Source organism: Nymphaea colorata, chromosome 7 (assembly GCF_008831285.2).
Source record: "Nymphaea colorata isolate Beijing-Zhang1983 chromosome 7, ASM883128v2, whole genome shotgun sequence".
NCBI lineage: Eukaryota > Viridiplantae > Streptophyta > Magnoliopsida > Nymphaeales > Nymphaeaceae > Nymphaea > Nymphaea colorata.
In genome coordinates, this window is record NC_045144.1 from 17455126 (window position 1) to 17480727 (window position 25602).

Genomic DNA, 25602 nt, shown 5'->3' on the forward strand with positions numbered 1-25602 from the left:
TTCATGAATCTTCTATATGAGTTAGTTAGTGGCATGGGAGTTCTTAAAATTAATGGGGAAACAGCAGAAATTTCAAGACTAAAAAGGTTTTACAAGTTTGAAAAAAAAAGTATGATTGGTCGATTGGTTCTGAGAAGTCTTATGCACACATTTTTAAACATTTACAGTTGACTTGATGTAGACGAGAGTGACTTGCAGATTATAAGATTCCAGTAAAATGCCGTAATAAACCACCTATTCTTGATCATTCACTCCCTTTTGTGAAAAAAAGAAAAGTAAATCAGGAATTCGAAAACAGGAAAATAGAATGCTCAATTTAGTAAGATGAGGAGAAGATTTTTCTTGGCAAGAACAACTGGATAGGAGAGGCTCTTCCATGGGCCCTTTCTTGTGGAAATTCAGGCCTCTGAGTGGTGGTTTAATGGCCCACCAGAACACACTGTCTCTTTCTCTCTGTGGCCTTCTCCATGGCCCGCCGCAGCTCTCCCTCTCTATATAATGACCAACGAGAGAACTCCCCTTCTTCTCAGAGCCGTACTCCTATTATGCAAGGAGTCACACCTGGCAGGCAAAGAATCTACCATCGTCAGAAGACGCGGGGAAGAAGAAGGAGGAGGTGAAAATGGAGATCAACTCTGGTACTAGAGCCAAGCGCCTGTGGAACCTCCTGCGCGTCGCCTTCTTGATGGTCAGGAAAGGCTTCACGCCGAAGCGCAAGCTCGTCATGGACCTCAACTTGATGATGAAAAGAGGCAAACTCTTCGGCAGATCCTTCCGAAGCATCGTCTTCCCCCACCGCGCCCCCGCCTTCCGTGGATTCGGACCACAGGACTACGAGTTCTCCTGCACCAACAGCCCCGACCCCCTCTTCTTCCATGGCGGCGCTGGCTCCGCCACCAAAAGGAAGCTCCATTACTACTTCCCCTCCCTACCCTGCATCAACCCCCCTCACGCCGACGACTCCGACGACCACGTCATTGTCAACAGGCCCCAGTTCGACATGTCCAACTCCGACCTCTCGTCGCTCCTCGATCCCATCGACCTCGCCGACGGTGAGAAGATCAGCCCTGCCATCTCACCGCTTCCCATCGTAATCTCGAGCTATTATCCGTCGGAGGACGATGAGTATGACGCCACCGACCCGGTGGACGAGAAGGCCGAGGAATTCATAGCCAGGTTCTATGAGCAGCTGAGGTCACAGGGGCGCTTGGCCCTGCTGCAGTACCAGGAAATGGAGTACCAGGCGATGCTTGCTAGGGGCTGCAGTTGATTTGTTTATCCTCTCTTGTAATAAAACCGTCCATATAAATATGCATCGATATCCTGATGTTAGATTATCAACATTATCTCGACCTCTCTACCTTTTACTCAGAGACGGTTTCTGTTTGATCCTTTCTTTACCATTTTTCTTTGGTATATATATATATATATATATATATATATATATATATATATATATATATATATATATATATATATAGAGAGAGAGAGAGAGAGAGAGAGAGAGAGATTGGTTCGTTTGATAGCTGACCGGAAAAAAATTGAGGGTGGTCTTGTTATTGCTGAGGCTTGAAACAATTAGTTTGCATTAGTTTCAGGAAAGTGGTATATAGATTCTTTAAATCCTAAGTTGACAATTCTCTTTTCTTTGAGTTTTCTCTGTTTGTGTGGTATGCTGTTCTACTGTTGAAGGTACTGTGTAGCATCATTTCCCCATAGAAATGGGCCTCCCAACTTTTTGTTCTCCTTTTCTTGTTTATTTTCTTTTTGGTTGGAAGATGAGGGGACAAACCAGTCGTTATCAGGCTGTCGTTTGGGCACAAGAACCACAAACTTGTTATGGCATTTTTTGGCTGATTGAGAAAGCCCGTTCTCCGGTTTAAAATGTGACAAATCCCAAACCTCGCGAAGTGTTTGCAGTAACTTCAGATACAAATTAGAAGTCATCCGTAGGCTTGAATTTTGGTAAGGTGACAGCTTTAGTTACATACAGAAAATCACAACCTTTTAAGGCCTGGTCAGGAAGAATCTTACGATTCTTGAAGATCGTGATTCTCAAATTAATATCATAATGATCCCATGAATGTTTCCAATAAGAGTTTCTTCTCTAAAAAAACGTGTTTCCCGTCATCATGCCAGCCTTCGATGACTCGCGATGAAAACAATATTGCTTCTATCTAATTAATGACTCCAACCTCGCTTCAAGCCAGACTGGAGAGAGCCAATCTACAGCAAGTCTGTACATTTTTCTATATGATTCGTTTCCATGTGATTTGATGCCTTCATCATTGTACATATCGGCGATGTATATCAATTGGACCACCAACTGAATATTTTTGTGCTATGTTAGGTCGATGGATCAAGTAGTCTTCCTGATTGTAAGCAGGTAAAAAGATGCTCGAAACAAACCAAACGCTTTCTGTTCTGCGCATTAAATGTTGAACAACCCTTGCCAGCCATTCCACCCATGAATAGATGCTGGCTCTTCTAGCATCCAATATAAGCAAGGTGTGGTTAGGCAGATGCTTATCAGATTATGCCAATAAAGAGGCACATTCTTCGACTTGATTTAGTATTTGAGTTCAGCCCCTAAACAGGTGGATGAAGCACTTTCTTTTGCCACAGACATTGCTTTTCCAGAAAGTGAAAGATGCCATGAACTCAGCAGCTGGTTGCTGCTCAGGTAAATTCAGCTAAAGAAAATGCTAATTTGTGTTCGGCATATTTTCTTTGGTGCAAACTTAAACCCTTCTTTGTTCATAGATGAGCTAAGCATGAAACTGGGTGCTTGTCTTCAGATGTATCACATAATTGTTTTTCTCAGCAAAGGAGTTTACCAAATGAGAAAAATAAGGCAAAATTTTCTACATTTATGTAAATAAATGTTATGCAAAACTTATGCAATGTTATTGGTAGAGTTGAATGATCAAGTACCTGGATATGCATTTGAAGCTTAAACAACACAATTGACAATGAATATTGTAACTGGCATAGTAGCAATTAAATATAAAAAACGAAGACAAAATTTGACTGTTTTGTAGTAAATCTCTCTACTGCATATTCAATACAAATTGGTTGGTTACTGATCAAGCAGGCTGAATACAATAGCTGGATAATCAACAAAACCTTCTCCACCATCAACATCCAATTGAAAGCAAGACTTGCTGGACCGCAGAAAGAATGGATGATAGTAGTGCCCGGCATTCAAGTAATTAACTCTCTAGAGTTGCAGGAGACGTAAACGATGACCCTGTTTGTCTTGGTCACTGCTAGCCTCTAATGCATGAACAGCAGGACGCTTTAACATTCCATTACGTGCCTGAAGCCAGAAAATTTAGATGCTACTCGATCATATTAACTCATGCAGAAATTTAAGCTCATCAAGGCATGCTCTCCAAACTTCACTGTATTATTGGCGTCAGCAGAGGAAGAGTAGTGATGGGTAATCTTCAAGGCCTTTAGACAAAAGAAGGCGTGGACATGCTCTCTAACTTTTTTATTTCCAATGTAAAACACAGCAACTTGAATGACAGTAATTTATTTTCTAAGAAGTCAACAAGCAAGACCTTTTAACAGGGGACCCAAATTCTCAATACTCCATTAGAGATGGACAGTACGCTTGCACAGACGAAGGCACTTAACATTCCACATACAGGAAAGACAGATCGACAAGTAAACAAATAAATTCCGAAAGTTTAGCAATTAGCACATTGCAAGAACCAATTGCAGCGGAATTTAGAGGTTGTTTTGCCATCTATCTATCCATCCATGCAGTAATCCATTCTTATCACAGTTGAGCATGCATCAGGCATCATTACATTTTGTACCGTATATGAATGAGAATAAAACTCAACCATCAAGAATCAGAGGATTGGCAGAGGACAAATTAACAAAGTTGGGAACTAATTGGCAGATTAAGTGAAGAGCCTGACATTGAACATAACCTATCCACAGTTACAGCCTACAGGAGTAGGGATGTTTGTCTGTTGACTCAACCCAATTTGCCGTGCCCCTTGAACTAAGCTTCAACGCCAATAGGCAGGATCATGTGGCCTGAAACCAAAAGATCCTGGCATGAATGGATGATCTGGTGGTGGTGGACGATGACAACAAAGGTGCGGCTGTGGTGGTGGTGCAAAGGGAAATGCTGGAGGAGGTGGTGGTGGTGGAAAGGGTAGTGTTGGAGGAGGTGGTGGAAATGGTGGCGGAAAATGAGGTAAAACAAATGGTGCTGACAATTCCGGATTGACGGGGGCCGTTACTTCGGATGGATGAGGCGGCCACACTTGCAGCGATGGTGGAGCGTGATGGCTTTCAGCCGGAGCAGGCATAGGCAGATAAGGAGCAGAAGGGTGTATCATCGGTGCCTGATGGGCTTCCGTACAACAGGTTTCAGTTTGATATGATCCAAAAGAGGATGTTGGTGGTGTCTGGTCGGATGGATAAGGAGCCGAATGAGGTGCTTGTGATGGATAGTAGCTTCCTACAGGGGGTATATAATGGAAGGCGGTGCTGCAGAGAGTGATTCTGGTACAACAGTAAGTGATGATGGTGCTTGGTACCATTCTGAACAAGCCGATCCAATTGAGTTAGGCTTGCCAGCATCCTGTTGAGAATCTGTTGGATTGAAGCTGCTGCAATTCTTAGGTTCAATGCTATAAGAGAAATTCAGCAATCCGGTGGCTTCATCGTTCGATCCTTTCAACTGATAACAAACATATCTAACACCTCCTGCATAATCTTCCAGCAGGTCCATGACAGGAACATGGACCCTGCCAATGGACTTGTCTCCGAGCCCACCCTCCTTTCGGATCTCAAAATCCACCGTGAACTTGTCCGCTGATTCATTCAACTCAAACCGCATCCGATGTTTCCATTCAGGATTCCGGTCATTCTCCCGGTCCGGCGATGTCTTCTGCGCTTGCTTGGGATTGCCGACCCAGACTTTGGCGTAGACTGACATCTTCTGGAAGAAATTGAAGCCCTTGAGATCCTTACAGGAAAGAACTGTTAACTCAATGGCCTTCACCTCCATCCCCCTAGATCTCGTGAATCTTCAAGAAGATTTGGCAGTGATTGGGGATATGGAATTGGGGATGCTCACAAACTCAAATTGTAGCAAGAGAAAGCCTTTTTCCCTCTGAAGGATGAGAAAAGCAAGATCGTCAACAGGTTTATAATGAGTATCAAATTGCCAACCAATGGTTGACCACAAATTCGAGAGAAGATGTTTCAGGAACCATCTGTTGGCCCTTGATAGCTACCACCTGGGACAATCTGCATACCCATTTACAAGGAAACCATAGAAGATGACGTGCTGCAGCTTTCTTCTTCACGGGCCACATCTCATCTACTGGTCAAAGCCTATCTCAAGAAATATCTTCACATTCAACCCTGTTCGCAGAGATGTTCATGTGACTCTTTGTGTCGAACCAGAAACTGAGGGTATCCCTTGCTTCCATGAGTTCCATGAGGCCAACCAACAGGGAAGAGAGCATATCCAAGTTTGAACAGAAGGGATGCTTCTCATTCAGATAACATATACACTAGCAAGTGCCTCGTTCATAACCATCACTAAACAAGCCACGAGACTTCGGAGCCAAACTCGATGGTTCAGTCATCCATGAATGCAAATGCCTAAGGTTTCAAAATTCCTGTGAGAGTATGATGATCAATTGGAGACTCAGTGGAACTGAAGCCGTTACTCTTTCCTTTAACACAATCACCCTGCCGACGGTCTTCGAGATCATGAACTTGGTTACTGTGTCAGAATCTCCATAAACCCTTGAACATTTTTGATATCCGACTTGGTCTTCCAGCTCTTGAATTCATAAGTTCAAACACGATGGGGGGCCTCTCGTTGTGCACAAATAGAAGTTTCTCCTTCAATTCCTCTCCTACATCAAAAAAAAAAAAAAAAATCTTATGAGAGACATGCCCTCATATATATATATATATATATATATATTTCTGCATTGCTTATAGTGGCATCTTTCATAATTTTCAATAATTAAAATGCAGTTCATTTTGAAAAAAAAAATATATGTTTTCTATATCTGAAAATAGAGAAGTTGGAATATTTGCAGGTTTGTCTTTTGGTGAAATTAACTACGCATATGCGAATTTCATGACCAAAAACCTATATCTGTTATGTTACGTTTCTAATTTTTAAACAGGATTTATGCAGGATTGATCAATAGTCTAAAAATTTTGTGCATCATATAATTCCTATCTAACTTCTCAAAATATATATGATGCGAGAGCAGATTCCTTGGAGCAGACTTTGGAAACATTGTCAGTGAAGTGCACCCAAGCCTACGTAAGATGGTTACACACATTAATGAGTAAGGGTTTGTGGTTGCATGTCAGTCCGATTACTCTTCAAAATCAAAAAATAAAATGATCATTTGTTATTATTTAATTATACCGTTAGCTCACTTCATTTCATAGTCCTATGCTCTTGTGCTTGGATATTTAGCTATTCGTGGTTGTTGGATCAATTCGTTCATTCTCTTTTCTATTACATTGTGTAGGTCACAAATGAACCTGGTGCATCCCATCCTAAAGCTGCAAAATATTTTCTCCAAGAGTGACCACTTCAACATCTCTGTCAAATGAAGCTGTTTTTATGACAATAGTTGTTGGCTCTAACAATAATGTTTGCTTTAATGTAAGTGCAAGCGCATTAATCTTCTTCAATCCCATAGAAAATATTAGTTTAGTAGGAGAAAAGATGCATGAGTTAACGAAAATTTAAAATAAAATAGTAAAAATTTTACTAAGAAAAAATCTCTGATGTATGCTTGGACGGTGGCTTGATTTGGATAATGAAGAGCACTTGTTAAAGAAGATCTGGACCTCAATGAAGACCTGATCATTGACTTCTTCAACAAAATGATCTCTTCTCTTGATTCATCTTCATAACTTTTCAAGGTAAATATGTCGTCTAATTTGTGGAGGACGTAAAAATAGAAGGCATTGTGCAAAGTGTTTAATGTTCTTAAATAGGATTTTCACAACAAAAAGAATGTTACTGTTATTAAAAATAATGTTGTAACTAATAAGGGAATGATATATGTAGAGGAAAAGATGCCAAAACAGGCATCTTTGGTGGTGAAAAACCACGTTAAATCTCCTATTTTTGTTTTTTTTTTTTTTTTAATCTTTCTCTAACAGCATCCAAAGGTGTAAAAACGCGTGATGCCCATGAAAGTAACCAGTTAGCCATATAGTGACAACATTTTTAATATTATCCCAGACTCTAATAGTTGTATGCATATGCCAAACGCTTTGTATATGGTTTGGTACGTAAGCAAACATACACCCATAATATGTGTAGACATTGGTCAAGTGATCATCAATTAAGGGGCTTAGGTACGACGATGCATTTCTCATGAAGCTTACGGTACCCAACAAAGAAAAACTCTAGGCTCTAAACTTTCTACAACTTTTTTTCTGTTCTATTTAGCTCAGCCTTTAGAGAGAGAGAGAGAGAGGGAGGTCCTTAGTCCCAATGCCTTCTTTTGTAAATAAACACCTTTATTTCATTTAATAAAATAAAAAGGTATAAGGTGTACTCTACAAAATTTAACCCCTCAAACCTTTAGATATGAGAAAAAGAGAGAAAAATGCTAGCTGGTAGTGGTAGTAGCGATAGTAGCTTTGTTCTTTGTTCTTATTCAACAGCCACCGCCCTTTACCTCTTCTTTCTTTCCGTTTTCTTGCTGTGGCTATGTTGCTTATAAGAGTATTCAACTTTCTTCTTAATAATTGGTCAGTGTAAGGAAAAAGAAAGTAGAAATCTGATTATTTGAACTAGTGTTTTTTTTTTTTTCTTATTTTCTCCATCTTCCTTTGCCTTTTATAATTTATTTACCAAATATTTTATGTTACTAACTTTCTTTAAATTTAGTTATAAAATTTCCTTATTCTAAGAAATTGCTAAGAAGAAATTTGAATGCTCTTATAGCGAATACAGCCCTGCACACCAAGAAAGCGAAAAGAAAGAGGACGAGGTTAAGGGCGGTGACTGTAGAACAATAAGAAATAACATGCTACCACCACAACCATCAATCCTCTCTCTCACGCTTAAATGCGTATCGATGGGTTTGAGGGGTTAGATTTCCTAGATTCCATACACCTTTTTTATTTTATTAAAAGAAATAAAGGTGTTTATCTACAAAAGAGGACATCAGTATTTAGGACTCCTCTCCCTCTCCCTCTTTGTCTGTTGTGGTTGAGCTTAAGAGTGGAAGAAAAGTTGTAGAAAGCTGAAAACCTGTGGTTTTCCTTTGTTGAGTACCTTGTTTTGCAAATGATATATATATATATATATATATAAGCCAATGCTTCATAATAGAATTTTGATCGTGCTTAGAGCCATGAATATATATCTGCCGAACTCAAGCCGACATGAGTGTAGATCTTAGAACTTATCTAGCTCTAGAACTGCATGTGCTTATGTTTCTTTTGGCATTAGCAAACATGAAACTGGTAACCTGCGTTTGTGTGACTATCTTCTAGTTTCAACTTGTATTGACCTGGAGTACATGCTAGGATTGGCTTCGAACAAGAAAAAGAAAGTAGTAATTGGTAGGTGTTGCTATTTCGATTGTTTTTAGCATTATTTTGTAGCAACTGCCACTGCTGTGCCATGGTTGGTCCGTTTGTATGCTCGGTTATAATTGGAACTTGCAATGTAGAATCTGAAGCAGAGAGTATATGGGTGAGCTTTTGGGAGCATGGATTACTGTCCTCTTTAATGGAAAGATAGCTGAAAATCTCTAATGTAACAGGAAGAAACATTGCATTATCTAGTGTGTTTGAATGCATTAAGACCCCAGTTTGATTGCTGTACTTCTGCCAAATACATTGTTTGCTTGTTATTGTGATAAGAAGTGGTTGATTTCCCAGTACTGCCGTGAGAGAGTATTTTTTGTGCAAATACATTGTATATTGTAACTGGACCGCCTTTTCCCCCTTCCAGAGGAACCCTATGTTTTACACTAATTTTCTTTCTTTTTCTTTTCCTGTGATATTCTTGTATCAAAGAAGATGAGCCATTTAATAGAATTGATTATGGAGCTATCTGTGAAGTAAAGAAAATAGATGACGACCCTGACCGACAACTACAATAGACCACCTCCAGGAAGACGGATCAAAACAGGAAAAGCGAAGGAAAATTTTTAGTAAAGTTCAAGCCGCAGCAACTCCAAACCAAAACAAGATGTTGGCATATGCATGCAAATACGTATGGAACATTATATATTTGATAAAATGTCGATTTACTTTTCTCAACAAGCAACAAAGAAAAGAAGAACAAAACGCAGTGACAGCGCATGAATCATTCAATCATCAGTGGGCAGCTCAAGGCGACACAATGGGCAAGAATGAGCTCGTTTGAGCCATGTCGAGATGCAATCTTCATGAAACTCGTGGGAGCAAGGCATCTTAGCCACCGAGTCTCCGTTGCTGACTCCATCTTGACAAACAACACAACTATTAATCTGGGCATTCTCCTCCTGCCCTTCCACCTTCCTCCTCTCCAAGGCATCCACCGATGCCCTCGATGCAGGGACCTGCTCCAGCTCGGAAGCAAACTGCAGGGAATCGCTGAGCGCCAACTCCTCTAAATACTCCTCTATATCACCAGCCGAACCCTCCACGTCTTCCGACCTGTATTCCTCAATGAAATGCACATGATAAGTGACGGTGGTAGACGACACTACCACCAAAGATTCCTCTGGTCTCAGCACATTCAGGTCAGTTCTCTGCTGGATCAAGTTGAACAGCTCCCCTGAAAGCTGGTCCACCGGAAGGAGAAGCCACTCGCACTCGAGGTCGGAGAAGTGCTGCTGGATTTGCTCTGACAGCTGCTGTTGGCTCCTCAAGCTGCTGCGGTTCACCACGAAGGAGCTTGTCAACGAGCTGAGAAAATCATGAACGGCCGCTGCAGGCTCCATCGAACCCTCCTCACGACCACCTTCTCCTGGGGCTTCTGAACAAAGCCTGATCTCGAATTGCAAATGTACCATCTCTGAAGGCGTCTCAGGACCTTCCAGTCTTGGTAAAGAAACCACTATAAAACTGTGACATGATGTGCGAACCGTCGTCCTCAACATCTCTGTCTCTCTAAGGTCTTCTCTTTCTCTCTAAGCTCGTCTTCCGGTTGGAAGCTATAGGAGAGATGTAATGCTTAAATGCTATTGAACTAAGAGATAAATATGGAAGCCTAAAGGTACACCGGTTGGGGTTTATCTGCTTCTCCATGAACCATTCCTGATTGATATGAAAAGCTGGATTTATATCAAAATCCAGAAGCCAGCACTTCATGTAAGTGGATAGACTTTTGATGGAGCTTAGACCCGTCAATATATATCTGAAGCCAATCTGATATACTGATATATGCTCCTTAACAAACTCGGAATTAATTAAGCCAATGACGTCGTTTACCTCACTAAATGATCTGATACTGTTATATGCTCCCTATCAAACTGGGAATTCATTAAGGCCAATGACGCCATATATATATACATATATTCTTGAGAATCATTTTTTACCTCAAAAAAGATTTTAGAGCTTACAGCTTTGAATAAAAGTCGAGAACAAGGATAAAATCATCAAGGGGAACAGATTTAACATCCATTGGGAGCTTAGAAAATCATGTTCCTGCATATGAGCTCTATCCGGTGAGAGTAAAGCCCATACGAACGCAATCACTGCTAGAATCCACTTTATCAATATAACCTGGATTACGTTTTTGAAGTGTAAACACTACGAACATTTGGTTAGATATTGGTCAAAGATAATCTAAACTTATTTTATTTTTTAACCGTAGTTATCTTATTTGCATCGATATCCCGTGGTAGAGAGAGAGAGGGAGAAAGAGTAACGTTCACGTTTTTGGAGTGTGAACAATACATTTGGTTGGATATCAGTTCGGAAAAAATTTAATTAAACTCATTGATTTTTTTTAATCGTCGTCGAATCTTATACATTCTTGCATCAAACTGCGCAAATGGTCCACAGTCAGTACCTAAGCCCTTCTTTTAAAAACTACTTGAACAAATAGAATTCGTGAAGCTCTGAAAGGAATGGCATAGCTGGGAAAGGTTGCATGATAACGGAACATCGTCAATTCCAATCCCGTTTGGCCAAAGCACACTGCCAAGTTGAAGATGGGTTCCATTCATTCCCATTGGCATTGAAAAGAAAGAAAAAAAAATGTTCAAAAATGTTGTATATGGAAAGGTTCAGTACGGTTTTACATTAACAAAGTAAAGCACATTGTTTCTTGCTTGTTTTTAATAGTACTTGTGTTGAAGAAAAAAGACTTCGTGTTTTGTTTGTTTTTAAAAGTACTTGTTTTCTTCTTGCTACCTGGTTTTTTTTTGTCCTTCTGTTGTGTCACTTTCATCCCGTTTTATTTGGTTCCTTGATCTCTTTTTTCGTGTCATTGCTTTTTCCTGACTTCTTTTTACTGGTCATATCAATATTTTTTACCATTTACAGCGCTTTGGCATCAGCTTGGCTAATCAGTGTCTCATCTGTCTTGTCACGGCTGAGTTTCGGGTTCACCTTTTTACTTCTTGCCTTTTGTTCTCTAGTGTCCTTGCTTCTAGCTGGCCTTCCCTATTTAGTACACTTTCAAACCCACCATTCATTCATCTTTTTTTCCTCTTTTGTCCTTCCTCCCACTTGTTTGCTTCATGGAGTCGTGTTTGGAGGTCGTGGCTCATTTCAGCTTGGTGATGCATTTGGAATGAGCGCAGGATCTTCAAGGGCACCTTCTCTTCGTCAGATTTTGTGACTTGTCTTGTGCAAGGGGATGTCCAGTTTGCCATTCGGTTAAGGCACCGCTGTCGGTCTGCGGCTGGGTGACTGGGCAAATATATTTTGTTTTCTTGTTTTTGTTTTTACTGTTTGTTTTTTTATTTAAGAGACTTCTTGTCCCCAAATTTTAGGAATATATTTCCATTTTATCGGCTCTCTCTCTCTCTTTTTCTATATATATATATATATATATACTTGTACTTGTCTGTTGTATATACATTCTAAGTATTACGTAGAGTAGCTTGGGGCCTGCTATAAGATTGCAGTTTTGGTGAATTGACTTATTGCAGAAACCAGAACAAAGACGGAAGAGAAGGATTATCTAGACTCAACCACGATCACTTGGGGAAATATGAAGAATGCTTCCCGTGAGACAAAAGAGCGTTTGTTTCAACATCACATGTAGACCAAGATTATCATTTGAATTTATGCTTGACGAATACAATGTTCAATTACATACATTAGAAAAATCAAGCATCAATCCGTGGGCAACTCAAATCGACACGTAGGGCAAGAAGGAGCCCGCTCAAGCCATGCCAGGATGCAGACTTCATGAAACTCGTGGGAGCACGGCATCTTAGCTATGCGGTCTCCCGTTCCAACCTCATCCTGGCAAACCACGCACAGATTCTCTGCACTCTCTTCGTGCTCCAACGCCCTTCTCCTCTCCAAGGCATCCACCGATGCCCTCGATGCAGGGTGCGACGCCGGCTCATAAACCAACTGAGAATCGTCGAGATCCAACTCCTCCATATCGATGGAAGCATCATCCCCCTCGGCGTCGTCTATGTGATACGTAACATGTATGGTCGAGGCGATCACCAGAGACTCGTCGGCTCGCAAATCTACCTGACGAGCTACTTGATGGACCATCTCGGACACCGTCAGCCTGATGTCGTCGATCACAAGATGAAGCGGCACGAAAGCGACAGCGCTCAGGTGTTGCAGAATCTGACGCGATGTCTCCTCTACCGCCTCCAGACTTCTGAGGTTCACAGAAAAAGAACTCGTCTCCTCCCAAAGGTATGTGGCCTCTGGCACCTCCTCTGAAGTGCTTTCGACATAAAACCTCAATCGTAGCTCTAAGTGCACACTTCTTGAAGCCCCATCTTCTTCAGATGTTTGTCCAAACATCGTGAAACGGTGAGACATTGTTCGAATGGTGGTCAACATCTCCATTCTTCTTCTTCTGGCTCTCTGATTTTGTAACAATGGAAGCAGAGCTCCTTATAAATAAATAAAAGACTATGTAAATTAGTTGCGAGATCAATCAGGGTTAAAGAGGAGCTCTACTTCCGAATAAGATACAGATCACCGAACGATGCGCAATCCGTCATAGAAATCGCAACTTTCCAAAGCCTCGTGGAGGTTATCCGGATCGTATCAAATCCAAAAAGACGATAGAGATAGCAGATCCGATTGGATCCATTTTTTTAATGTTCTACTTCACACTGTTTGCTCCGTGCTAATTTTCGGTTGGTATTCTAAGAAAACGTACAACAGCTGACGTGGCATTGTATAAACATAGCAAGTATGTATACGGTTAACTACGTATTCGTTGATATGATTGGGACCAATCTCAGGTTAAGGTAGGTCCGATGTCTAACTGAACCCGGATGTCTTTAGTACGATCTAGTTATGCATCCAGATCCAAATCAAACCAAAATCTCTCAAACATGATCACATGTGTCCGACTATCTAGCACCATCAATCTTGAACTAACTCCAGAATCTTAATTAGCCAATATCCAATCCAGTTAGAGTGAATCAAGTCAGCATCACTAAATGCTTGCAGATCCAAACTGCTTGCTTCCTTCTAATGAGATAAGAGGCCCCATTAGGCAACAAAGGGATATTTCACGCTATCAAACGCCATCTAAATTGCCATATATTCTGACTCTTTTTTTTTTTTCTCTTGAAAGGCATAGAAGGTTTTTGATCTTAGACTCTCACTAGAATAGCAGGAAAAAGGAAAAAAAAAAAAATTCCCTACTTATTGCCCCAAATCTAGGAAGTAAATCCAACTTTGGCTTGCGGAAGGAACGAAAACCATATCCTGAGTGCCCGTCTAACAGTCAAAGTCTATCCAACTAAACCCCGGTTTGGCGTTTTCCAAGACAGGCTTACAAAAGGTGAAACATAATTATCTGTACAAAATGGAGCCCAAAATTGTAGCTTAGACTTCGAAGGGTCATGTTCACTCCGAACCCAGCCAAATAAAAGGATCAATGAAAGACGCAAGATTTTCGGGCATTAGAAAATCTCAAGTTCCCTTCGTCCAAAACCGGTCATCATTAACAGATCCTGTGTATCACAGCTGTGGACTGGTCTTGATGAAAACGAATGTTGCCGATCTCAGCACCAGAAGTGAATCATTTTATAAGATGATACAAAGACCAATCTCAGCACCGGATGTAAATTGATAAGTCATATAGATATACAAGCCCCTGATCATTTAGGATAGCTTAGGGGCAGAGATGACTCATGAATAAGCCGTTTTATCGAAAAGTCAATGCCAAGACAATAAGCAACTGCGACTTGATGTTGCAGAGGGAAGATGACAAAGCCGTTTTAACCTGTCAATCATCACGACTTCATCCAATCCTGGAAACATTTCTGCATCTTATCACGAGTGGCAGCATTCCCAACATTGACAGTGGGAATGATCTTTTCTGGCTGCAAGAACTGGAAAGCGCAAACCAGTGAAAATGATACTGTATCAGCCAAACGAAACAGCACCAAAGAGAAAACAATTAGTTCGTATTCAAATCGTACCTGAACAAATTCCTTGAGCTCCAAATAACTTGAATGTTCGCTGTATGGAACACCTGCATATTAGAGTAAAAGGGTCACAAATCTCAAGAGGATACACTTTGAGAGGAAAAGATAATGGACAAAACATATTCACGATCAAGATGTGGTGCGAAGAATTCCCATCCACAGCAAGGGTACAGATCAGGCGAACAAAATTCCCTAGCAGAAAGAGTGACACTCTAAAAATTATGGTGATCATACAGGAGAAGCAACCAAACATCCCCAACAAAAGGTGGCCAATTCTGTATCACCAGATCAGAAACTAAGTGGATTAGGAGCTTGCTGATTAAATCACGATGACATAAGATTGTCATAAAAGATAAAGTTTAGTTATTTTAGGAAGTTTAAGAAGTGTCAACTTCTGAAGCAAAAACCACCATGGTTCCGATAATTCCTTCTAGTCATGCACAAGCTAAATATAATAATATGAAAGGAGGGGCTCTAGGTAAAATTGAGGGAATGATCTCAGAACTTTCAGATAGAGACATTACCTATTGAGATATATATAGGACTACACTGCATCATGTCGAATGCAATTTTCAGTTGACCTTTGCCCATAGACATTGTGCATACATTTCAAAAGTTAGAAAGTAGAAACGATCACTTATCACATAGCAGTATGTACTTTCTCAATATTCTTAACATAAAGCACTACAAAACATAAGTACAGAAGAAAATAACAATAGAAATAAGAGCTCATTTGAACTTTTTCCAAGAGAAACGTTTCAAACAATTTCAACTGTAACTAGAAAAGAAACAACTAACCGTAAATTGTGATCCGGCCTTTGCTCTTTGGCTTAATTAAATCCAACTGCTCACCGATCTTTTCGGAGTAAGTCCAGCCTAAGAAGAAAGTCCCCAAAAACGTTCATGATCCATCACCGGGAGAGTCATCAATACATTAAAAAAAAAAAATTGAAAAAAACAAGTTTTACATTAAAAAGGTATTTGGGTGAGATAGCAGGAGATATCACGGTTGAAGAATACCTGTAGGACGAAATGCCAGAACTGATGCGAATTGCCTATAGCCATCCAAATATTGCTTGAGTCTCTGCAATACAAAAAGAGGTCTGTAAAATAGACTACGCCAAACAATGCCAATTAGCAGTCCAAGAATGTGCACCTCAAAGCTCAACATTGAGATAGGAAGCACATGCAGTGGTGTCTCATGGCCATCGGAACTAAGCCTCTTAGACAGTTCATCCCAACCATATGATTGAAGAATTCTCCTTCTGGAGGCGTTAACATATATTTGGATCTACATCAACAATAACTACTTAGTCAAGGTGATTCCTTGAAATTGTTTTAGAAAATCAATGCACACTGAATTGCATATACACAACTCCAAATGAAACAGGTTGCTCATTCATGTCTACTCACAACAGGGAATTCTTTGAGAAGTTAAAGAAAGTTGAATGTTGTGAAGCAAAAATGACCATAGATTTCAGGGCTTTACATTGCTCAGACGCCAAAAAGAAGACACCGTTTGAGTATTTTCTGAAAACAGCACTGCAAGACCATTTTTTGACATATAGATTTGCATTTGCACGTGGAAGATTTAAGGAAAATATACATGGATTTATCTGTTTATCTAAATATGTATTGACTTATCTTCATTCATTCATGTACCAACTATTCTATGCTTGTATGCATCCATATGTTACATGCCAGATAACAACAAGAGGTTATGGAAATAGCAAAATACACTCAACGCTTCAGAGATGGCAAGATAAACATTCTCCTTCCCAATGCTGTATGCTCCAACAACGATAAGAGTCTTTGGCTGTTTCTTGAGTCCACTTTTAGCAATCTCCACTGTGTAATGCAAAACATCTTCTCTGGATGGAAATCTGAAGCAATAGCAATTGTCAGGTGAACAATATTTTATAAGAAATGTACATGAAGACATCATACGGACCCAGTTCAAAAGTACAACCTATATTTAGGATCGCAATAAGTCGTATCTAGATAAAGTACACTAGGATGTTGGCTTGAAAGGAGAGGATGACTCTGCATTCTTCTGCAAGCTCTAAAATCACCAGTATGAAGATAGCATCGTCCATCCAAAAGGCGAAAGTAGATCATCGCTGCACCAGGACAATGATTGGCCTCCAACATTGTCACTTTGATTCCTTCAATGGTGTACTCCGTGTCCAGCTCCAGTGAACATATGAAGCTTCATCGGTACAATGAGAACAGAAAACTGGACTTAAGATGACAGAAGCAAAAAAAAAAATTGTTGGCAAAGAAAGTGACTTACATAGAATCTACTGCGAGACACGATTTTACAAGACGGGCAGTGATGGGTGTACAATAGATGGGGCCGTGCGACCATTCCTTCCTCAAACCACCATAATGGTCATGATGGAAGTGACTAAGAAAATATCCTGTACATCCTTCAATTTTACCATATCGAAATGCATCAACTGTGAAAGGTGTTCCTATAAAGCGTCAAAAATATTTGCTGTCAAAAAGTGGTTCATAATTTTAGACAGGTTGGGATTTTTTTTTTTTTTTTTGGGTGGGGGTGCAAACAGAACAAGTTGAATCTTCTGTATTTGATTTTTGAGAAAGTTAAATAGCTTCTCCATACATATTGAGATTGCCATGCATATCAGATCCTGAATATTAGCAAGAAGTAGAACAAAGAAAGTAAAGCACCAAGACAACGTCCTACGCACAAACCTGTACAATGAAAAGAAACTTCAACACTCGTATGAAGTGCAATTCAGCTTTCAAAAAGCACCATAAGCTGCCACTATGGCAGATAATGTACCGGTAAGCTCTGCCAATCGCATTTATAACCATTACAGAAGAGTACAAAGGGAACGATGCTTAATTTCACCATTATTAGATTGAATATTGGCTAGTTTGTCACATGGCTCTCCTTGCATAAAAAGTGCAGCTTAGGCTGCAGAATTTTGAATATTTTCTAAAGAGGATTCAGCACAGAAAAACTTGCAATACAAACTCCTCTGTCGAAGAACCAAGAAGGCTTATTCCCTTATGCCCTGGCCTTGGGCCAGGGATAAGCTTCATCCTCGTCTTGCATAGGTCTCATATCCTCAAAGTTTCGGGACAGCATGTTAAGCGCCTTTTTGTCACTGGACAGCAAGATAAGCTGGTCTCGGGAGAGGGTTCGATATTCCAGATGACGCGCCGTCTAACTAAACGCAGAGCACAAAAACTCAGTCTAAATGCAGAAATACAAAGAAACCATCTGCCTAAAAAGCAATTTCCACCATCAATACCGTAAGGACTACAAACGCGACGCAAGCCGGAAATATCGATAGAAATCAAGAAACCCATCTGAAAGTAGTCATACCTGCGATTCTCTTGTAAAATGGGCAGTTCCGCTTCGCAACATTGCCCGAGGTGGCGATGTCCTCTCCTACACGACGGAGCTTCGGATTCTTCTGCAAGGCCCTATCATCCGAACCCCGGGTTCCATTTATCAACGATGCCCCAGCTTTCGAGTCAGCGGCTCGCTTAAGGCCCCACATTTTAAAGAGATCGGCCTGAACGAGTCTCGTCCCCGATGACTTTCTGGTGTCTGTCAACGAGGGATCCTTCTGCAGCAAGGACGAGCAGTCCGTGCCGCTCCGGTAGAAAGAACCCGCGAAGCTCTCACCTTTGCCGTCGCTGCCGTCGACGATTCCAACTCCGTCCACCTCTTCACATGAATCTCCCCCTTCTCCGTCATCTTCAGCCAAGCACGAAGGAAACCCGTTCTCATCCAATTCGTTGGAAATGAACGAAGAATCGTCCATGCGAGAGAGAGGAGAGAGAGAGGTTATGGAGGGAACCTTCGAACGAATTGGTTTCGCGGAAATCGCAAAAACGGGCGGTGTTCATCGGATCTGGGGCGATTTTCCTCCTTTATGTCGCTTATTATGGATCCGAATTTGGAAGCATTTCGAATTTTCGATGAACAGTTGGATATTGTTTGATCGTGACTCGAGACTCAAAAGCAGAAACTCAAGCTGTAGGCGGGTGGGATAGATCCAGATTTAGCTCCAGAAACATAAGATCTAGCGAATGATCTTGGTTCAGATTTTAATAACTGCTAATGAAACTCAACTTTATGTGCAATTCAGATGTAAGAAATGTAAGAAAGAAGAAATGCGGTTTAAGATACACAACTTCTTTTTTATAAACAAGATAGTATATTGGAAAACCCTTGACTTTGAACGGGGCACTTGACTTTGAAATGGAATACTTCTCTCACTCACTCAAAAAGTACAAACGAGGTCCAACCTTAGCAATTCTATTAAATGAACCAAATTGATCACAAATTCACCTCACAGCCAAATCCCTAACATCAATTACCATTTACCTCTCTCTCTCTCTCTTTTGCAGGAATAGGAATAGCCATAGAACATCACTCCTCCTTCAGTTAGAAGATGCGTATAGTCAAGCCAGCCAGATGTTAAGGAATAAGAAATGCAATTGTGATTAATCTTAATCTTGCAACCGGTGCTTAATATTTGTTGAAGGGCAACTATGAACATCATCATTATAAGGCTGGGCATCGGGCTGGGGCTGGCCCGAAGCCGTTGTTGGCCAAACCTGACCGTTAACTTTATATCTCTCAAATACCTGGTTCGATGTCCATCCATATTTGAAATCTTTAATATTTCATATTTTAATATCTAAAAAATCCTTAGCAACGTGTTGAAAGCTTTTTAAGAGTGTCATCACAACATATGAAGAGTTTATAAGAGTATCATAGGCAATGCAAAGAGTATCTATGAGAGTCATCGTAGATGCACCAAAAGTTTTTATTTAAGTCGATTGCTAGTACCATATGCCGAATATATATAATATATATATAACAAAAAAAGGGGGGATGGATGAGTTTTTAAGTATGTATATATCAGGCCGATTAAAAAATTATAGAGAGATGAGTTTTAAGTATACATACACATATGAGTCGGGGTGCCAAATACATAACTCAGGCCAGCCCAACCCAGCCCAAGAGTCAAAAAACTAACCCAAGCCCGGCCCATCACAGGCTACCCATCGGGTACCGAGCATGTTGCCCACCCTTAATCAGCAACCTTTCTTCGTTACTAGAACGCTAAACACATTAAATTGTGGAACAGCGAGCTTCAGGGTCTCCTTTTCTCAGCTGTGCTCCATTGCTTCTGTTCTGGTGCACCTTGTAGTTTCATACCTTTCTCACCAATCTAACCAAAAGGGTGCTGGAAATGTTATGTATCACAGTATCAGTATCCATGTGATGCAACTGTGCATGAACATGCATGTGTGGGCGAGAGCATTTAATCTGCTATGTATCAGTATTCGGGTGTTTGTAGGCGTGACTAAACATGCGTATGTAAGAGGTGAAAGCATGTTAAGTCAATACGGGGTGAGAAAGCATGCTGTCTGCCTGCTATTGCCTTTCTGAAATGCATACATGTCGGTATCCATGAATTCAAGCGTGTACAAACATATGTGCATTGAGAACAACGTCTATACATCACCATCTTTTGAGCTTGAACCACTCGATAAAAATCTTCGGCAGAAAGATGGGCGTCTGCCTCCATCATCAGGACAAAAGACGGTTTGCGAAGATTGTGAAATTGGAAGAACAGAACTAAAGTGAAGGGATTACATCAGGCAATACAAGGCAAACGAGGAGGCTCTCGATCTTATGATCGATGGAAGCTAAGTGCAGGAACCGTCTGATGGACGTAGGTAAAAATTCTTTCATATCAGGCAATGATGCATGGAAAAGCAGGAAGCAATGTGGAAGGAAACACAACAAAGCATGAAGGATCACACATTGTTAACACCGACTATTCATCTAAAGCACTGCAGCGCAGCCATCAGGGCTGCTGAAAAGTGCAACAAGCTACACATCTGACCCCTAAATAACTGGTTGAAAGTTCGGATGTCAGATTCTCGTGGGTGCTACTTCTCTGGATGCAAATATTGAATGTGTCACACTGTAGTTGATGGCTAGACCCCAGGGACAGGAGGAAGGGTAGGCTCCCTTTGATACCCAAAACTAATCAAGCTATACACCAGGATTGAGCAGTAACAAAAAGGGTTCCACCTCAAGAACAAATTAGAACTACGGAGGTCATGTCACAACGCCAAGTGTATTTAGTTACCTGATCATTTATGTTTCTTTTTTCTCCCTTTTCAAATTGTCTAAAAATAATATTTCCGCCAGATATTTCATCCAGAAAGATTCCCTACTGTTCTTATAAGCTAAATACCTAACAAACTGAAAAGCAGCACTTGGGAGGACCGGATGCAGAAATTGCAGAGCTTACATAACAAGCTGAATACAAAACTTCGACTAAAACACAAACCGCATAGGTTGGAAACACGTGTACAAAGAAACCATACCGATGAATCAACTTTTTTTCTAATACAGGCTTGTTCAAGATTAATGAACACGGAAAGTACCTAGAAATTATGTAAAGGTTGCAGACATTCATGGGAAGAACTAAAACGCCAACAATTGTTACCATACTCCACAAATGTGCCAAACAGACACGAATACCATAACCACCATGATACAAATAATTGCCTAGCAAATGCCATCTGCAGTTCTGACACTACCAGGCTCGTAACAACATCTATGAATTGCAAAAAATAAGTAATATATTGAACACGTGCTTTGCATGGACAGGTAACTCAGTTAACATTGATCCATGAAGCTATGTTTTCAAGTCCAACAAATAAACGACCTACTCAAACAGGAGTTGATAACTGTCAGCCAATTCATTGGAAGATGATAACAATGTGGCTAGTGCTGGTGTATAAGAGTGAACTTTCAATGTAAGTAAAAAAGGCACATATACATACACAAAGGGAAAGAAAAGCAGTGTAATCCCAGTAACTATCAAGTACAATTGCTTCGAGAAAAATAATTGTATACAGCACTTCAAGCGTTCATCTTGAGAACTTTACACATAAAGGACTCTCAAATGCACAGGAAACAGAAGCTTGACCACTTGCAACAGGAACAGAGAACCAAGAAGATTACATCCCCTCTTTATATTCAATGATCATGAAGACCTGCTAGCAACAAGAACCGATCTTTTCTTCTAGCAATTTTTAAATAGAATAACTTTTGAATTAGCAATGGGATGGTAGACATTACACCTCTTCTATTACTGAGCCATAAGCACCTCCATTTACCTCATCATCATCAAACTATGTAAGAAAAATAATCAGTGAAATTTTCATTTTTGAAAGATAAAGCATCAAATAATGGTCAATTAACCAAACATGTAGCAGATTTCTGAAAAACTTACATTTGTTGCAAATGCAAGTTACAGAGTATCAACAAGATATCAATTCTATTGAGAAAGGATAAATGGTTTCCAGAACCATTATGCAACCGACTATTTGATCGGGGTACCCTTGTGAGTTGTGACTACAAAGGCTTTTGGTCTTTTCCTGCCATTCTGGAACAGGGTAGGACATTAATGATTGTGGCAACCAACAAAAACATGAGAAAGAGGGTCGAATGGCCAGACAAAAGTCAGAAAAAAACTATATAAACTAACAGCACCACACATTCACATCACGAATTTCATAGTTCTGTTTCTACATAATATAGGATTTTTTTCTTTCCAAGTGCAGCACAAATTTCTATATGAGTGCTGGTGCAAAAGAGCAGAAACAACCAAAATATAAGTCATCTATATATAGAGAAAAGTCATGCTTTTGGGTATTATCAAGATAATCTCACCAAACTTTACCAACCTATTCAACAGAGCAGTGATACAATGACGTGGAATTTACTTCATATAAAAGGAGATAGTAAGTTGTTCCGTGCAACACCGAACAGGTCACAGGATCACTAAAATTATATGAACTCCACCTGATTCACTAAGCACAGCAGTTGGCAAGCAGACTGTAGAGACTCTCAGATATCTCCTGGGCAGATTGTTATTCAGCAGATGATTTTTTTATATAACTTAATGTTCAGATATGCTCACCATTCTATCATATTCCAATGTTAGCTTGGCCCAGAAACATATCCAAGAGACATGATGCTACTACAGTAAGCACTTTCTCATAAAGCATTACAATACTTTTATAGATTTCAGGGAACTGAATGAAAATCCTGCAAAAAATTAACAGTTTCTTGAATATTTATTTACATTTTATAAAGTTTCTCTGCAAAGACTACACTAAGGACTTCTGTTACCTGAACTTACACCCAAGGTCTTAATAGTCAAGAATCAGAGGATACCTGACAACAAAATTCTAGATTTATTCCTGCTTCAAAAGTAAAAACTATGTCATGCTTTGTGCAATCTACTTGGTTGAGGAGGAAGTTAAGAGGTATCTCCTTCTAAACGATACCTTGCACTTCGGTGAACAGGAGGACACTCACCATTTTGTATTCCAAGTACAATTTAATCCATTTAATGATAATCGAAGAATATCCCCGGGAGAGGACATGTTGCAACATTTTAACGGAGTAATGGTATCATCATTTTTGTTCCTCATGTTAGAAGAAGGAACAGAGAGCATCGATCCGTAAATAAATGCAAGACTACTAACTTCCGTTCGCTTGCTCGCTCATTGGTTGGTTTGTCGTCCACCATGAATTAATTTGATAGATCAGATAGGAAAATCCCAAATTTCTTCGTTACCTTACATTTTCTATCTTTCTTTATAGAGCTTGTTAAACCGTGATGGAGTGACAGGCCGTAAGACAAAGGTCTGTATTTCTAAGCACTAAAAGCTTAGAACAATACCATTTGCAGGAAAGAATCCTACTCACGAGGAAATTAGGATATCATGGGAAAAAAGAGTTACGGCAACACTTGAACTCCTAGTTAAATCGATGTTTCTAATACAAGCTTCAGCAATTAAACTGACGCATCAATCATCAGGCCCTGCATCCACATCTCGTCAAGGGAGAATAGACAATCCAGATCCCATCTTCCATGTCACACAGATCAGATTGATACAAAATTTCTAAAATTCTAGAAAAAGGAAACTCAATTCAACAACAGTCGACCGATTCTGTACAACAAAACCCTCATGAAATCCAAGAAAAAAAATGAGAGACAGAAACTACATTCTGGATGCTGCTCTGTGCTAAATGACTAAGAAAACAACTAAAACAGATCTCATACATTTCCTTTTCGAATCGAGCATCGGTTATGGTTGCATCTCCTTGACCAACGATTTCATCTGAACGTGGTTTCCTTCAGAAAGAGAAGAAGTCGGCAACGCCTCATAAGATCCGAACCTCCTGATTCCCACAAACTTCACCGCCAGCGCATACGCCGCCACCACGACCACCAGAACGAAGATCACGTGGAACACAAAGACGAGATCGAGAAGGGCAAGGGCGCGGAGCCTCGAGTCCTCCAGATCGCACGTCGTGGAGCCTTCGATGCCAGACGCCACGTCCAGGAGCCGGTGGCAACCCTCGGGAATGAACGCCTCCACATAGAGGGAGAGGCCCGTCTGGAGAACCCAGAGGCCCTGGAGGCAGACGGAGGCCCCGAGGGCGAGGTCAGCGACGAAGATTCTAGGGTTACAGGCGAGGACGAGCGCTAAGGCGGCTGTCGCGGCTGAGACGTTGGAGGCGAGGAACTCGCACTTGCCCTGAATGCCGGAGGTGACGGTGGAGGAGCTGCGGAGGGTGGAGGAGTGGAGGGCGAAGCCTGCAGAAGCGACGAAAAAGAAAAACTCGGATGGGAAGGGGAAGAGGGTGGTGGTTTCGGAAAGGAGGATCGAGAGGGAGAGGACAAGGAAGAAGAGGAGAACGGCCGCAGATTGAAGGGAGGAAAAGCGGTAGACAGGGGTGCTGCCCTTGACGAGGGGGTCAGAGTCAGCGGAGACGAACAGGGTGTACAAAATGGCGACGGAGAGGAAGGCAAGAACAAGGTGGAGCTGGAGGTGGCGAAGACGGGGGTGGAAGGTGATCGGGTGCCAGGGGCGGGCAGCGAACTCGCGAGGGGAGCGGAGGTGATTCTTGGCGGAGCAGACGAGGTGCCAGAGACCCAGAGAGAAGAGGGATGCAGAGGAGAGGATGTTGATGACAAGGACCGCCATCTCCCACCTTCCTTCCTTCGTGCTCTTCCTTCTCTTCCTCTTCTTCCCTCCTTCTTCCTTTGCTGCTGCTACTCTTCTACTTGCGGTTTTCTTCCTCTCCCTTCGCTTTCTTCCTCCAACTCCAATTGGAGAGAGGGAAAACGAAAAGTCTAAAATGTCGCCTTCTTTCTTTATAATAGTTTGGGTTCCAGTCAACCGCGCCAGAGGCCTGCGCTCGCACCCTCACGACAAATCCAAGACAAAGAAGAATGAAACTTTCATCAGACCATTAGAAATTGGTGCATTTTCAATAATCCATTCTCAAATCTCAATCCAATGCATGTTACGTTCTCGTTGTTCAAAAGCTGATGTTCTCTGCATCAATCATGTAGTTCATTTCTGCAGATTTCAACATTATAAGAAAATGCCGAGAACAAGTCCAATACATGTTGGATAGTCATATAAAATGATTAAACATACGGACGACTTTTGTTAACTATATGTTTGTAAATATATCTAGATGGTTAAAGGAAATATCCAAAGGCATGAGTTTCTGAACAGGAAGACCCACAAACCTTTTTCGGCGACTTGTAGTCCTCCAGTATCCATTTTTGAGAGCAGGGTTTTGGTGAATTTTGTATGAAAACTGCCAGAACATTGCCTTCTGGAATTCATTGGAGGACATTTTTCTGAACGAAAACCATGTAGGTGGTGTCAGCATAAATGCCCCGGATGAAAACCACGACATAGATGATCTCTAGCGAGCTTTGGTGGGCCTGTGGCGTAGTCAACTCTATGTAAGCCCTAACAAGAATGATTTATTAAGGATAGAGAGCACCAAGAGAGAGCTCGGGGTCCAAGTAACAGGAATAAGGTTCAACTTGTATCGTTCCAATTTTATTGGATTCCAACTTTGTAACACATCATACGATCA

The 25602-nt window shown here is 40.9% G+C and overlaps 6 protein-coding genes across 7 annotated transcripts; 1 reads left to right on the plus strand and 5 right to left on the minus strand.

Moving 5' to 3' along the window:
- Positions 1-513: 513 nt before the first annotated feature.
- Positions 514-1386, plus strand: LOC116257832 (uncharacterized). The gene has a single exon (XM_031634828.2). The coding sequence runs from the start codon at positions 623-625 to the stop codon at positions 1268-1270; it is 648 nt and encodes a 215-aa protein (XP_031490688.1). The 5' UTR covers positions 514-622; the 3' UTR covers positions 1271-1386.
- Positions 1387-3490: 2104 nt separating this feature from the next.
- On the minus strand, positions 3491-5796 carry LOC116258165 (protein SRC2-like). The gene has a single exon (XM_031635316.2). It carries the CDS (start codon positions 5033-5035, stop codon positions 4484-4486), a length of 552 nt encoding a protein of 183 aa, XP_031491176.1. The 5' UTR covers positions 5036-5796; the 3' UTR covers positions 3491-4483.
- A 3551-nt stretch (positions 5797-9347) lies between these two features.
- LOC116257173 (E3 ubiquitin-protein ligase CIP8-like) lies at positions 9348-10121 on the minus strand. Its single transcript, XM_031633786.1, has one exon. It carries the CDS (start codon positions 10119-10121, stop codon positions 9348-9350), a length of 774 nt encoding a protein of 257 aa, XP_031489646.1.
- A 2188-nt stretch (positions 10122-12309) lies between these two features.
- Positions 12310-12984, minus strand: LOC116257174 (uncharacterized). The gene has a single exon (XM_031633787.1). It carries the CDS (start codon positions 12982-12984, stop codon positions 12310-12312), a length of 675 nt encoding a protein of 224 aa, XP_031489647.1.
- A 1239-nt stretch (positions 12985-14223) lies between these two features.
- Positions 14224-18519, minus strand: LOC116257256 (DNA cross-link repair protein SNM1). Of its 2 annotated transcripts, none has more exons than XM_031633863.2 (9): positions 17971-18519; positions 16906-17032; positions 16582-16821; positions 16351-16495; positions 15769-15903; positions 15633-15696; positions 15411-15488; positions 14607-14659; positions 14224-14516 (listed from the first exon to the last, which is right to left on the minus strand). In XM_031633863.2, the coding sequence occupies exons 1-9, from the start codon at positions 18413-18415 to the stop codon at positions 14418-14420; spliced, it is 1386 nt and encodes a 461-aa protein (XP_031489723.1). In that variant the 5' UTR covers positions 18416-18519; the 3' UTR covers positions 14224-14417. The 2 variants fall into 2 exon arrangements, with proteins under 2 accessions (XP_031489723.1, XP_031489722.1); XM_031633862.2 differs by having other exon boundaries at positions 16906-17086; positions 17971-18516.
- A 5026-nt stretch (positions 18520-23545) lies between these two features.
- Positions 23546-24843, minus strand: LOC116257074 (uncharacterized). Its single transcript, XM_031633689.2, has one exon. The coding sequence runs from the start codon at positions 24687-24689 to the stop codon at positions 23787-23789; it is 903 nt and encodes a 300-aa protein (XP_031489549.1). The 5' UTR covers positions 24690-24843; the 3' UTR covers positions 23546-23786.
- Positions 24844-25602: the final 759 nt, after the last annotated feature.

Excerpts from the sequence above, each read along its gene's own strand:
- LOC116257174 (XM_031633787.1), bottom strand. The coding sequence starts at position 12,984 with ATGTCTCACCGTTTCACGATGTTTGGACAAACATCTGAAGAAGATGGG.
- LOC116257832 (XM_031634828.2), top strand. The coding sequence starts at position 623 with ATGGAGATCAACTCTGGTACTAGAGCCAAGCGCCTGTGGAACCTCCTG.
- LOC116257074 (XM_031633689.2), bottom strand. The coding sequence starts at position 24,689 with ATGGCGGTCCTTGTCATCAACATCCTCTCCTCTGCATCCCTCTTCTCT.
- LOC116258165 (XM_031635316.2), bottom strand. The coding sequence starts at position 5,035 with ATGGAGGTGAAGGCCATTGAGTTAACAGTTCTTTCCTGTAAGGATCTC.
- LOC116257173 (XM_031633786.1), bottom strand. The coding sequence starts at position 10,121 with ATGTTGAGGACGACGGTTCGCACATCATGTCACAGTTTTATAGTGGTT.
- LOC116257256 (XM_031633862.2), bottom strand. The coding sequence starts at position 18,415 with ATGGACGATTCTTCGTTCATTTCCAACGAATTGGATGAGAACGGGTTT. Across the intron at positions 15,904-16,350 it reads CCATCTCTGAAGCGTTGAGT|ATCCAAATATATGTTAACGC; the intron begins GTATTTTGCTAT and ends TTGTTGATGTAG. Across the intron at positions 14,517-14,606 it reads AGCTCAAGGAATTTGTTCAG|TTCTTGCAGCCAGAAAAGAT; the intron begins GTACGATTTGAA and ends TGCGCTTTCCAG.